Source organism: Helianthus annuus, chromosome 6 (genome assembly GCF_002127325.2).
Source record: "Helianthus annuus cultivar XRQ/B chromosome 6, HanXRQr2.0-SUNRISE, whole genome shotgun sequence".
Classification (NCBI taxonomy): Eukaryota; Viridiplantae; Streptophyta; class Magnoliopsida; order Asterales; family Asteraceae; genus Helianthus; species Helianthus annuus.
Window position 1 is genome coordinate 83,931,760 of NC_035438.2, and position 14,853 is coordinate 83,946,612.

Genomic DNA, 14,853 nt, shown 5'->3' on the forward strand with positions numbered 1-14,853 from the left:
TGTGCGAAAATCACCACGTGAAACGCACCGCTCCGTAAGTCGCGTGACAGAAGGTGCAGAAGAGTAGAGATGAAACCGATCTGTGAATACACCGAGTATTCACAGATTATGCAGCCGTCGATTACACACGGTGAGCACACACACTTGTTAGGGTTTGTTTCTCTCTCTAGAAAGTTAGCTTGCACAGAAAGGTTTTCCAGAAAAAATCTCTTCGTCATTGCATACCATTCAAGTTAGCTTGCACAGAAAGCTTACCGCCAAGAGGGTTAACACAATCAACATATGCACACACAAAGGAACAAGCCATTAGGTGGTAATCATACATCTAGTAGCTGTAGTCATAAAGTACAATCTTAAGAAAAACATGTTGCAGTTCCAGTAAAGACAATATCATAGGGTCAAATTAAATTAGTCAAAAGTAGATTATAAATGAGTACATGATTCACCAATCTATGCCAAGATTTCTTGACTGGAAAAGCTTGTCAATATACATAATGACAATAGCGGACGCAGTAACATAATTTTGCATCTCAGTCCTTGCAGATACTTCTGTAAGTAACAAAAAAGTGTGGTTAATAGTCATTACCAAAAACAATAATCAAACAAACAACAACAATGATATACTACCAATAGTCAAATACGCATGCATCAATGACAATGCCATACTACAAAGAGTTGTTAATAGTCATTACCAAAAACAATAATCAAACAGGCATGCATTAACCGCCTGTGTAAAACCCCCCATTTTCTCATTCACACCTCTTAACAGTTCCTTAATCTCAATCCTTAAGATTCCAAAGTTTTTCATCATGCATCCAGATCTGCATTATCATGTTGCCTATTTTCATAGATCAACGTCATATGAACAACAAAAGCCACATCTCATGGTATATCATTTTGTATGTCCATTTCCCGCACATGCATAATCATATTAAGAAAAATCTGGTCAAGTTTGACACATTTGAAGCTACTATCACAAGCTTTTTATAATCCCTAATATGACGTCTTATATCATTTATCACCTTCGCATATATTTGTAGACTTCTTTTGTCATGAAAAATCAACCACATCACTTCCAATGGCACACCCTACCACATGACTACTCAAAATTAATATAGATACATACATGTATTCCTTTTATGTTGCATACATGCAAATCTGGTAACGTGTCAAAACGGGTCATTTTTTGTTTGGGTTGATCCAAAACACTTCTTCCCAAAAAAACTGAAGTTATTTCTTCTCTATAACTAATTAGTGTGCTTATACTTGCACATGGTTTAGAAAAACGGTTGAGGCATGCGCCTCGAGACGAGGCGGTAAGAAAAAGTGTATGAGGCGGCGCCACATGGGGTTATGCTTGTACATATGCCTCTATAGGCCGAGGCGGTAAGGAAGTTCTTTGTTTGATGTTTAGTATTTTTATTTTTTATAAGATATATATTTTTTAGATTTATTTCTTAATTCCGCCTCCGTTCTTTAAAACCTTGTATTTACATAAATTATATAATCCCTGTTATAAATAACCAGTGAGTCTAAATTTCTGAAATACAGATCAAGTGACTTTCAAGTTTGATCCATTTGAAATGTTTCCTCTGAAGCTGTTTTTATTTTTATTTATGTTGATCATTGACCCATTTAAAATAAAAATAACCAAAATTGACCCGTTCTTATAACTAAATAGGTCGCAATTGCCACATTCTGTGTTGCCTATCCCTTGACCAGATGTTTAATTAAGAAAATAGCCTTTGTTGTTTATCACCCTCCACAACACACAAAATTGATTCCTAAACATTGTTATTATCGGTTCAAAGATACGCTCAACACTCGAGTATTTATGCATGGCTTATAAATGTGATCTTCCAATTATTTGTGCAACATGGTATATTTCATCCATTCTTGTAGATGAAGACCAAATTATATGATCTAGTGAGTCATACAATTGTCAGAACTCATCATCTTTTCAATTAAGTCCTCTGGCCATTAAGTTTTAGATTACTAATTATAAAAATATAAAAAGTCAGTATAGAACTTTCCATCTAGGAGATTAATTTTGATAATTAGCAAAGCATGGTATCTCAGTTACATAAATCAGAAACTCACCATCTTCATTAAGTTTTTGCAAGAGTTGCTGCTTTGTGGGAAGGGCATACATTCCTGCAGCAACGGCTTTTCGTATAGCCCATCCATGATACGGAGAGAATACTTGCCCATAAGCTTTCGATGCTGGATTCTTTAAAGAATTATCCCTGCCAAAAACAACAATCGCATACATAAAGCTTATCTAGCTAACACAAAGTCTTATATTATGTTTAATTTAACTAAAATACAATCCAAATTCTAAACAAATATGCATTGTTGCATCTTAGAGTCCAATATTGACTTGTTAACTATATCAAAGATGGATTAGGATTAACAATCTTTGTTGTTTTTAACGGAAATTTCATTATATCTTTTATTACATTTGTAAAAAAGTGTTAGATTATTAAATACTCTTAAGCCTATTGTATACTTTTTATTATTTTATTATTGCACTTTTCTTTTCTCGGGCGAGCCCTTCGCACCTTGGGTTCGCTTTTAACCACGCGAGAAACTAAACAAATCTAGAAACAGCGAGTCACTAAAAACTATTATTACAATAGCGATCAGTTATGCTTTTAAATAGAACAATTTGGGGGTTATAAAGAACACATGACGTAGTGGGATACTTATATCCTGCTCAACCTGTTTGGGATATTTCCAGGACAGAGAGCTTAAACGACAGCAGTAAACACCAATCCATACAATAATCTTCAGCATCTTGATATTAGTTAAATAGTTAAATGTGCAAAGTATTTTCACCAGATTTAAGAAACGTCCAATGGATGTAATCTTCATACTAATGTCTAATACACCTTAGAAAGTTTGTGAGAACCATTTATTCTTTATTCATATCCTTATGGACAAACCAGGTCTACTTTCTTTTCAAGTATTTGTATTCTTGTAATAAAAAGAAGCAGTAAATCCGTAATTCAAATAGTTGGACCCTAATAGGCTAATAGTATATAACTTCAAGTTAAGCATCTCCATGTCATTGTTCATGTAAGATCAGATAGCCTTGATATATCAATGGGATGTTTCTAAAGGTTTTTCGGCTTTCAACAAGTATTTGCAATAACATTTTGATTGTTAGCCAGGCCTTGTTTGTTCAGCTTTTATCTAGGACCACTTGCTGTTTTTTTTCTTCTTCAAAAGAGTAAGCAATAAGCAAATGTATGACCAACATTTTCAACCGGTTTACTAAAATCACCTTGTATCAAAGACATGTTCAACCACACTGCCATCATTTGGTAGCATGATTTTTGTGAACATCGACCTGCTTGAGGAAATGGAGATGCCCTCCAGTCACATAACTAAGTAAAACCATAGTTGTTGAAGGTGCAAGGCGCACTCAAGCTGCAAAGGGTGAGCCTTGGGCCTCAGTGCAAGGTGCTTTAAAAAGCAAGGGCTTTTTTAGGCGAGGCGTGTTGTAAGAAAATACAATTTTTAGGGGTTTTAGACATGTTATTTCTTCTTTTTTAGGGCTAGTTTAGGTTGATTCCAGGCTTGTTTAGGGCTGGTATAATTGTTTCAGACAATTTTGGCCGAAATTTCGTCAAAACTTGGCCTGAAAAATGCGCCAGAGAGCCTGAAAGTGGGGCTTTATAGCGAAGCGAGAAGGCTGTGAAGGGCCTGAAAAGTGGGCCTAAGCGCGTGCATGGGTGAGCCTTGACAACACATAGTAAAACCATATTCTTAAGCATAGTTTAAAAAAACGGCTGAGTTGTGCGCCTCGAGGCGAGGCGCCCAAAAAACGAGTCTGAGGCAGCGCCGCCTTAAGGGATTATTTTGTATGTGCGCCTCATAGGGCTGAGGCGGTAAGAAAAGTTGCGCCTCAGGGGGTTTTAATGTTTTTGACTTTTTGTGTCAATTTCAAACATTTCATGTCTTTTTTATGTCTGTTTTTGATGAATCTGATGATGAAAGTTAGTATTTTATTTTTTTATAAGATATATAATTTTTATATTTATTTTTAATTCAGCTCGGGCTTACGCCTCGGTTCACCTCAAGGCATACGCCTCGTGAGGCGAAGGAAAAACGCCTCGAGGCACGATTCCGTACAACATTGCATTTAGCAAATGCTTTCAATCTGAACCATACAAACATTTACACTTGTCTGAGTCTCTATAAAACTTGTCTCTACAATTGTGGATGGTCAAAAACCCTATGGTAAATATTCCAAATCTCTAAGCTAGTGACCAAAAAATAACAGTGCAAACAGTTATTATTCTAAGATAAGCATAGTAAACAAAGTTAAAGAAAAACTTACTCTGAAGCTAGAATCTGCTCAAACAACACTCTAACCATATCCAAACCACGCTTTACCCTCAAAAGATTCCTGGTGTGACTACCTGGCTTCCTCACACAATTGTTTTCAATATCCTTCGCCATCATCGATTGCAAGGTCAAAATTGACACCGAGGTCTCACACAGATCATTCACCTAGATCCACAATCAATCAAATTCAACGTAATTTACAAACAAAGAAAAAAAAACATAAAACCTAAATCATCACCCGCAAATAAAATCTAAATAACCTAACACACATATACGAAATCCAATCGACAGATTCGTAATACTACAATCACACACAGATCATCCACCTATGTCGACAATCAATCAAACTAAACATTATTTAAAAAAACATAAAACATCACTCGCAGATAAAATAAAGATAACCGAACATACATACACGGAATCCAATCGAACAACTCAAATTACCACAATCTCACACAGATCATTCACCTAGGTCCACAATCAATCAAAAACACAAAACCTAAATAGCCACTCACAGATAAAATCCAGATAACCTAACATATGCAAAACCTAATCGAACAATTCAAACTACCAAAATCTTACACAGATCACTCCCACAATCAATCAAATTCAACGTAATTTACAGAAACACAAACCTAAATCATCACCCACAGATAACCTAACATACATATACAGTTGATGCATAAATGAGTAGTTTGTTTGTATGTGAGTGATTGTACCTTGGCAACATAGTCCATTTCGGCGAACTTGAATGCGATACCGAGGCATCGGAAGAGAGGAGAAACGAGAGAACAAGCGCGAGAGAAAGAGGCAAGTTCTAGGTCCGGTTGTTGGTGCTGCGAGTTGATAGTGTTGGCGATCGCGTTGAAGGCTTCGGAAATCTTTCTAAGAGGTTTATCGCCGGTGCCGGAATCCATTCCGCTCGATTTCCGGCTAGTCAAACTTAGTTGTACTTGGGCTAACTGCTTGGTTTAGCGGACGGTTCACAAGGATCATGATGTTAACTATTCTTAAATCCGTCGCGGCAAAATCACAATAAAAAACTGTGCTTGTTTTTCCGAAAACGTCATTACGAGTTCTTGTTGCAAATTTAGTCCAACCACTGCTAAGGTCTATCGAGGGTTAAACATAACCATCCATAGGATGGCAAAAAAGTCCACGCCCGACGGGTATACCCGAAACATACGGGCCGGGTATAGGGCCGTTCAAATCGCTCGCTGCTCGTCGCTCGCTCGACGCTCATTCGGAAACTGCTCGGAAAATGCTCGTTCGATTTGACGCTCGATAGTAAACGAGCCGCTCTGCTCGGTTCGGTTTGTAAACGAGCCAAGCATGAGCAAAGGTCCGCTCGGCTCGGTTCGGCTCGAATTATTATTTTAATTAGTATACATATACATATACCTATGCACATACATATTTTTATATGTATATACACACATATATATACACGAATATAAATTATACTTAATACACACTTACACATACATATATACATAAATATAAATTAAATTTATAGTTTTATATATACCACTCTATTAGATTTAGATCAACGATATACAAATTTACAACAATATCTATACGTACTAGCCCAACCACGCCAATAAAAAAATTAATATTAAAACTAAAAGTTAAACCCTAAACCGATAAAAGATAGTTTGTTCATCGCCTCAATGTTTCATGTCGTTACCCTAAGTCGATCGTCTCCTGCTCTCAACGTAATTGTTCGTGCCATATGATCATCGCCTCGTCGGCTACAACATTGTTATTAATAAGAAAAATATTGTGCCATTAAATGTGTATGTTTTTAAAGACATAAAAACTTGAGACCCAATATTGTCACAACCTCTCTCAGCAAATTTAAATCGGGCGACACGGTTGTCCAAATCGCTCGACGCTCGCTCGGAATTTTTATTGCTCGAAAAATGCTCGTTTGATTTGAGGCTCGGTTTTAAATGAGCCGCTCCGCTCGGTTCGGTTTGTAAACGAGCCAAGCACGAGCAAAGGTCCGCTCGGTTCGGCTCGGCTCGTGAACAGCCCTAGCCGGGTATACCCAAAGCCCAATGGGTATGGTCCGGGTACGGGCTTAAAAAAGAAAAAAATCGGGTACGGGTACGGATATGGGATTTAGTGATACCCGGTCCATTTACCCGAATAATACCCGAAAGTATCACATTATATTTCCATATATAAACTTAGTACATGTAGTTATTACCTTCTCTATAGTCACATGTGGATATGTATTTGGCAGGTGCTTAGTGAACAAATAACTTATTTTTGAGCATGTATATTGGATATGGAAGCTATCACCCTTTATTATGTGGATGTTTATGCAATTAGGTGGTCCTGATACAATTACTTAATTAAGTAATCGTTTTGATTTAGTTTGGTTATATGGTCTGAATATGATATGTAAATTATTAATTATATTTTCATTTGTTATAGTCATTAAAATAGTAAATTATATAAACATCAACGTAAAAGTTAGACATTTGTCCCAACGGATATTTTTATGAAATTAACGGGTATTCCCGATACCTGCGGGTATGCCTGATACCCGACGTTGAATGGATCCATGTGGCCTAGAAGTTGTCATTGTTGTCTAGTCTGGCATCAGCGGTTAAGTTGAGATCGTGGAGCAGTGGTCGGCGCACGATGATTGGTGTCACGTATGTGTCCTTGTGTACTTCTGGTCACCTGCACGATTGCTTATCTTGCAGCGTGGTGTGCGTTGAGCGTGATATGATTTTATTAATATTTTAAGTTCCTTTTACGCATTAGTAAAGTTTTAAATTTATAAAACACGATATTGTACTAACTGTGAAAACCGTCAAATTTCCATGTAATTCCATACATGTTAAACAGTAACTTGTGCTTTAATGACTGTGCTTGATCTAAATTAATGACATGAATGCTTTCTGGTTATTGTCATATGCATACAAGTGCATCCCATATTGCATGGTTTCATATCATTATTGCATGCAACACTTTATGATTCAAATGATGCACGAAACAAAGTTAGCACAACTATCAGATAAACTAGAAGTACTGACGGGAGTTCAGTACCCAGACAGACATGATGTTAAAACACTGAATGAGCCCGGAACCAAGAGTCACACTAGTATAGTGTGTAGGAAAGTAGGTGTCACGACCCCCGACCCCATCTGGCCGGAATCGGTGCCGTGAGCAGTCCAGTGGTACCGGTGATTATTTTGAAAAACTTTGCAGCGGAAATTTTATCAGGACCGTGAGTTAGGAAAAATATCAGAGTTTAGAAACACCGGATTTTCTTTAAATAGATGGAATAAATTCCATTGTTACAAAGGTAGCTTTTGATAAAAACAATATTTCTTAATTTGATATAATTAATAAAATAAGCCACTTCTTGAAGTCTTTTAGTGCCGGATCCAATCCTTACTCCAATCTACTGTAATTACATGAAACGCGTTTTAAAAAGGTTTTGTCAGCGGGAAATACTGAGTGAATCATTCATTTTACTGAAACGACACATTTGTTATAATTTACAGTATTAAGAGTTTTTACATATGTTTATTATCAACCAACTTTCAAGAATAGGTATTTGTCACAGACCAGCTCTGTGACTGTGGTCATATCACCATTGGCTGTCCCAATGAGTGACGTATATCACTTAGGCTCGCCCACCTAATGTGAATGAAACAATAATAATACTGTGCACAATACCCCACATACCGGCTGTAATTTGGTGATTACATAAACTTAATCACTGTAATTATAACTCTGAAAAAAATGATTTGGAGTATTGTAAAACAGTTAATAAAAAGAGAATGACTCACATTATAATCATGCAGATTCATACGGCCAAAGTTTTAGTCTACAGATAAGCCTTGATATATTGCAGATTTACACAGGCAGAGCTTAGCTTATTGATTTAGCCTTGTAATCTAGTGCATACGAACTAGGTAGGTAACTTAATACAACAATTACGATAACTCACAAGATCAAATTCTCACAACGAACGACAAAGTGCGATACTTAAACATCCATCGAATTAACGACGAACGACAAAGTATAACCCTAATGTGGGTGGCACTTAAACATCCATTGGATATATTGATCGGTCGGAAAATGAATCGTAATAGCGATCGAGTTAATACCCTGTATCGTAGCAGCACCCCCTCTACTAATTAGTGATTTGGAGACTGTTTCGGCTATATCTCGACGTACCAATTGAATTTGATCGTCATACAAATGCAAGAAATCAAGTCTCGATGCCTGCTATTTATACACCAATTTTAACAGGCTTACGGACCGTAAGCCTAATCCCTTACGGTCCGTAAGGGGTACGAACCGACTATAGGGTAGCCACGTTTGGGACTAGGCCTGCTGACTTTATAGTTTTGTCCAATCAGATTTAGACAACGAGTTTCTATTGATAATCATCAACTAGGGTTTATCCCCCCCTGAGTTTTAGGGGCCCTGATCCTAATTCTGTTTGTTATGAAAATTTTAGAGATTGTGTAGAATTACTTGGGTGTCTCAACTAGGGTTTCCTATTGAGTAAATAAAATAGTAGATATGACTTTTGGTGAGAATAGAATAATAAATAATAGTTTTGGGTAAATTACAAAAAGAGAATAAAATGGTGGGAAAAATGAATGGACCCACTGTGTAACTTTAGGGTTCAACTAGAAGGACTCCTGGTATAAATTTTGAGTATAACTTTTAAGTGTTAAAAATATATAATGCACTCGTGTTAAGTATAGTACCCCTAATTCAACCTTGTCCCGAAGTCCCGAGATAGAATCCAAACGAACTTAGTCGGGCAGAGCCTTGACATGCGTTATGGGACTCAGATCAATCGGAAAAGGTAGCGGTGATCGGAAGTTACAATACTTAAAACGGGGCAGGGCTTTACTATTACTTTACTATTATTATAGTTTTTAATATATTAAAGAAAATAAATTTTGAGAAAGAGAGGGGAAAGTTGATCGATAGAGAGAGAGAAGGACATGAACAAAGTTTTGCTTCTATTTCACCTACTATTTATAGTTGGTGTGAGCCATAGATTCCTTTGCCTAAAATAAGACACGTATCTTTTGTATTCCACCTATTACTTTCATTAATTGCATATATACACATGTAGGTCATGCATTTCTTTTCAACTTTGCTTATGTAGTATTACATGTAGATTTTTAATTTGGTATGGCTTATTATTTTATTCAAAATTTTCGATAACTTTGTTAAATGATACGTATTTTAATTTAATTTAATTTCAACATTCAAAGTGTTATTTTATTATTGTTTTATTTAATATATATTATAATTAATTTAACTGATTCACTTGTTTGGCGCGTATAACTTCTAAAATATGACGTTTTTATAAAATAATGAATATGTCATCAGAATGAGAATATTTTTGTCTACATTTTGAACCAAGTTTCATTAAAAACAGAGTAGGTTCAAAATACAATGTATTTTTATAATTTAATTATTATATGGTTCCTAGGCCTGTCTAGGAACTTCATATTTCTAATAGTCAACTTACCCGTAGACTACCCGTCTAATAATATAAGTTTTTATATACTTTTATTTTATTAGAAATGTCAACCATATACAGGCCAAATAATATTTCAATTAACTATATATAAAATAGTGTTTAAAACTATTTGGGTTGAATATTTATATTAAAAATAAACTAGTTACTAGTGGTTAATAAATTTAACCAAACCTTATAATTTATATAATAAAAATAGGAATGTTACATCCTTCCCACCTTGTTTTAAATCTCGTCCTCGAGATTTGGGTTACGATATTTCTTTTAGACTTATGTCATATTTTAGTTAATAAAAATAATATTAAGGTAGATAACATAGAATTAAAATATCAAATTTTGCGAGTACGAGTTATACCATGAGTAGGATTCAATGGTTCAACTGAATTAGTTTAAGAAATCGATGTCAAAGAATGAGATGAAATGGTATAATTTTCGAAAGTGACTAGGTTGAAGCCAAAAGATATATGATCGATAGATATTTAAAATGAATGTGAAGGACTTTTTTTAGAATCAATAAAATTATTTGTCAAAAGAAATCTTATTTTGATTGGCAACTGAGGAAGACTTAGAATCGACGGGTTCAAGATGAAATAAAAGTATGAAAAATGATTTGTCAAATATTGAATTTATGATATGAGTAAATCAAAGTGTTTGAGATGGGTGGTTTGCAAAAATATACCAAAAGATAATAGAGTTAGCGTATCATTGTTTAGAGTTCTCAGTTGTTTTAATTATGAAACAATGTGATAGTATATTATTAGTGACTATATTTTTCATACTATGTCATAGAGATGGAAATATAATAAGAACAAGTTGTTTTAGCCTGACCAACTATTATATTATATTAGTAAAGCAAATGTAATATATATTATTTGTTTCACATTTTTATTATATGTAAATGGTTACCACTTTCAAATAAATATTATTTTAGTATTTTTACTATACTATGTAAAATAACTATGTAATACAAAATACTGCAATTTATATTTACAAAATATTTTAGTATTATGATTTTGTAAAAGAATCATTATTATTTATAACGTTAAATGAAAGTTATAAATAAAGGTGTAAAAATATTTACTGTACAAAAGTATTTGTAAAATAATTTGTAAATATATATCTATACTATTATAAAAAGGAGAAGTGACGTACAAAAATGTAATTTTACATCATGTACAACATTAGAAGCAGCATATACAACATTATGTAAGCAGAGAAAATAGGAAAGTCTTTGGTATTTTAAGACGATGGAAGGGCACGATTGACAATTCACCCTTGACTTTAATTGCCAGAGAAAGAAACGCTTGTATTTACTGAACTTAATTGCCACCTTCATTTAAACTAACCAACCCTTTTGATTCCCTTTCTTCCTCCCATATCGACCTCATCACTCTCTCTCTCTCTCTCTCTGTAACTTTCTTCGTTTTCTTAATGACTGTTACATTTTGTGTAATCTTTAGGTCACACATTCAAGATTTGTATCAATGCAAGAAAGGCTTGAGTGTTTCTACTTTGGTGAACAGTCGGAATCAGAAACCCTAGCCGGAGCCGTTTGTCGCCTGCACTGAAGTAAGAGAAATTTATCCTCATATCTTGATGTATCTTCATATTATGATATTAGTTGTGTGATTTACTGATTTATAGATCATGTTTAAACTTGTGGAGTATTAATCCTTTAGGGTCTATATTGGTTTCAATCTGAAACGAACATGATTAAGGTGAAACTGCATTACACTGAATGGGTTTTGAGTTGCATCTAATCTGGTCATTTAATTTTAATTACGACACCAAAAAGATAAATAACCCATCTTCAAAAGGCATGTTTTTTTCCTTTCAGTTTGATTGATTTTTGTGAAATTGTTGTAATTTTGGGTGTTGATTGAATTGGGGATATTGCAGATGGGAAGAATAGTGATGCTACTAGGTCCAAGCATTCGATGACGGACCAACATAGAAGGAACAAGATTAATGAAAGGCATGTGTTTGTTTTATCATAATTATTGTTTTTGTATTTGATATATTTAAGTTTATACCTTGTGTGGAGTATATTTAGTTTGTTATAGTAATATATACTCAGTTTAATAATATGTTTTTGGCCATTGGTGGATTTTAGTTTGTGATTTGATGAAAATAGTTTGATTATAGTGGAAACGCTCGAAATGAAATGAAAGGGATATATGTAGCAGGGTTAAAGTAATCATGAGATGAAGGTATGAAAGACCGGTGAAAACCTAGGTCATCAATGGCGAAGAATCTCATCTTCCCTCTAACCGAATCTTAAAGCTTCTATCAATTGGCCAGATGTGAGATTGTTCAAAAAATCAAGGGTTCGATGTCAAAACCGCAAGGTGAAAACGAAGAATCAAGTTGATTTGAGATCCACCTACGAAGATTCAGAAACAGGTAACCCGTAACCCTAGGTGCTTCGTCTTACAAGATTAATTTGCTTGTTTTATTTTTGGTTTCTCACTCAATATTTGATAAATCATGTTGATGTGTTTTTTATGCCGTAATGGATCGAATTGTATGTTGATAATTGAGAAATTTTGGTTTTCAATGGGTTTACTTTGTTGAAATTGAAGCTTTGAAGACGGGCTTTTAAAGCTTGTAAAGGATGTCGGTCGGTCGGTCATCAATACCCGGGAACTAGCCTTCAAAGCTTTAAATTGAAGCAAACCTAATTGAAGCAAACATTGATTCGGAGGAGGAAAGTACATGAAATCCAGACAGGTTCATCCAACCTCTGTAAAAATGCTGCTAACATGGGGCATTGGTGAGTGTTTTTGGTACTTTTCGCATTTTTTATGTATTCGTTAGGAAAGTATATCAAATCGCTAATGTTCTCTTTAAGGTGTTGTTTTATTTTTCACAAGAGCATCAAATGTTACTGATCTTTATCTTTGGCCGCTAGACCGCGAGCTCGTAAGCAGGTTAGTGTTGTTTTTGTGTATTTAATGTGTTTTTTCTTTGTCTTGTTCTAAATGTGAAGTAAATGTTTTGTTTGATTATAGTGAAGAATGAGTTGAACAGTTGGGACACTTTATGCAGTGAAAGATTACATACAAAAAGTTTCTTAAATCTTAAATTAACTCAAATATTAGTTGGCAATAGTTCGTGGAATAAATATTATGGCTAAAACATTACTAATGGTTTATCTTGTTTACTTTTTTTCGGCTTTTCGTAGGCATACACTATGGAACTGGAAGCCGAAGTGGCTAAACTGAAAGAACAGAATCAAGAATTGAAAAGAAAGGTAAAAAATGCTTGTTTTTTTCTATGAAAGAGATTTAGAACCGTACCAACTTGATAGCGTTGTTAAACTACTATAAAATGAAATTACAAAACTGATTCTTGTAAGAATTTTGAATGTTGAAAGTATGATGATGACATTGTTTATTTTCTGCAGGCTGAGATGATGGAAAAGCAACAGAATCAGGCAAAGCAATGTTTATAGAACAAAGAATGGTCCAACCTCTTCGATATCGTCGCCGATGATGTAAGTATTACTTAACTTATCATGGTTGATTTTGGGTTAACGGGTCAAAATAGGCCGGTTGTATGCATGAGTAGACTTCGTAGTGATATTATACATGTTACTCATTTAGCTATATCATTTGATTCGACCTGTTTTAAACATAACAGAACGGGTCGAATTGAGGTTATGTTCTATCTCAAACGGGTCGAATCAAAGGATATAGTTAAATGGGTAACATGTTAAAGATAACCTCATATGCAACCAGGTTGTTTTGACCTGTTAACACAACACACCCAAAATCGACAATGATAAGTTAAGTGATGTTTACATCATCTACGATATCAAAGAGGCTGGAATGTCTCTTTCTTCATGAAAGCTTGCTTTGCCTGATGAAATACTTTTGGGTATGGCTTTTAACTTGAGTTGGTGTTCATGTAATCACATAAAATCTTGCAATTCCATGCCAGCCAATCTCCGTTTCCAAGCTTTTTCAACCCTATAAGAACATCCTATGTTCTTACTCTATCCATGGAACACCTGCAAACCAAATACCCGCGTCACGCTTAAGGAAAAATAATGATAGCATGTATCCTTATCAATTTATTATCAGAACCACCAGTTCTTGAAATCGCCAGGGAAGAAAAGTATTGGGTCTGATTGTTACGGAAATAAGGCCAGAACTGGTGAGCCAATTTGGGATGAAACAACTTACAAAAACACCAAATTCATTTTTATTTTCTAAACTACATGAATATGGTTGTGTTTCAATTTATGTTAGAAGTTCTTGGACGAAGATTTGTTGCATGGAATGTAGATTGTAAGCCAAGCCATCCAACCAAATTTCAGTCCAATTGACTCCCCTAAACAAAACTCCAATACAAAACCAAATTAATCAAACCCAAACAAAATTAATTAACCGACATATCTGAACCGCTGTAACCATACCATACAAAAAACTGATAGTTTGGTTTGCATTTTCTAGAAAACGAATTTACTGAAAATTGAAAAAGACCAAACCAAACTAAATGACAAAAAAACGAATTTTACGGTTCGGTGTTAATTACGGGCTAATGTGATCACGGACATATAGAAGACTTGGTTGATGATTTGGAAAAAATAGAAGATGGTAATGATATTTCTCAACTTTTTTTACAATATGATTTATTTATTTTTTACCTAAATGTTAACGCATTATTTTGGGTCAATCTTTCAGCACAAAAATTTCAAGTCCAAATGACAACCAAAATAAACAAAACGGATTCCGTACTAATCGTGATTTAGATATGCCACACGCCATAGCTAAAACCAAATTGTATTCTTCGGTTAATCGGTTATGGCTTGACCGAATTATCGGTTAATTGTTTTGTTCGTTAAGGTTGGTTTAATTCGGTTATATGCTCACCCCTAGAACATACATATACTTGTAATATTAAAGCAGTTTGCTAGAACATACATATACATGTGTGTGACCATATCGCATATAGGTTCAATC

General features: G+C 34.7%; 1 protein-coding gene and 2 long non-coding RNA genes across 3 annotated transcripts; 2 read left to right on the forward strand and 1 right to left on the reverse strand.

Moving 5' to 3' along the window:
• Nucleotides 1–283: 283 nt before the first annotated feature.
• LOC110898349 (accelerated cell death 11) lies at nt 284–5,399 on the reverse strand. The gene is made up of 4 exons (XM_022145122.2): nt 5,073–5,399; nt 4,346–4,518; nt 2,101–2,246; nt 284–549 (listed from the first exon to the last, which is right to left on the reverse strand). Exons 1-4 carry the CDS (start codon nt 5,268–5,270, stop codon nt 443–445), a joined length of 624 nt encoding a protein of 207 aa, XP_022000814.1. The 5' UTR covers nt 5,271–5,399; the 3' UTR covers nt 284–442.
• Nucleotides 5,400–11,191: 5,792 nt separating this feature from the next.
• Nucleotides 11,192–12,513, forward strand: LOC110902869. Its single transcript, XR_002571477.2, has 3 exons — nt 11,192–11,455; nt 11,786–12,289; nt 12,469–12,513. It is a non-coding gene; the product is annotated as an uncharacterized LOC110902869 (long non-coding RNA).
• A 274-nt stretch (nt 12,514–12,787) lies between these two features.
• LOC118479860 lies at nt 12,788–13,382 on the forward strand. The gene is made up of 3 exons (XR_004861087.1): nt 12,788–12,816; nt 13,071–13,139; nt 13,293–13,382. It is a non-coding gene; the product is annotated as an uncharacterized LOC118479860 (long non-coding RNA).
• The last annotated feature ends 1,471 nt before the right edge of the window (nt 13,383–14,853 follow it).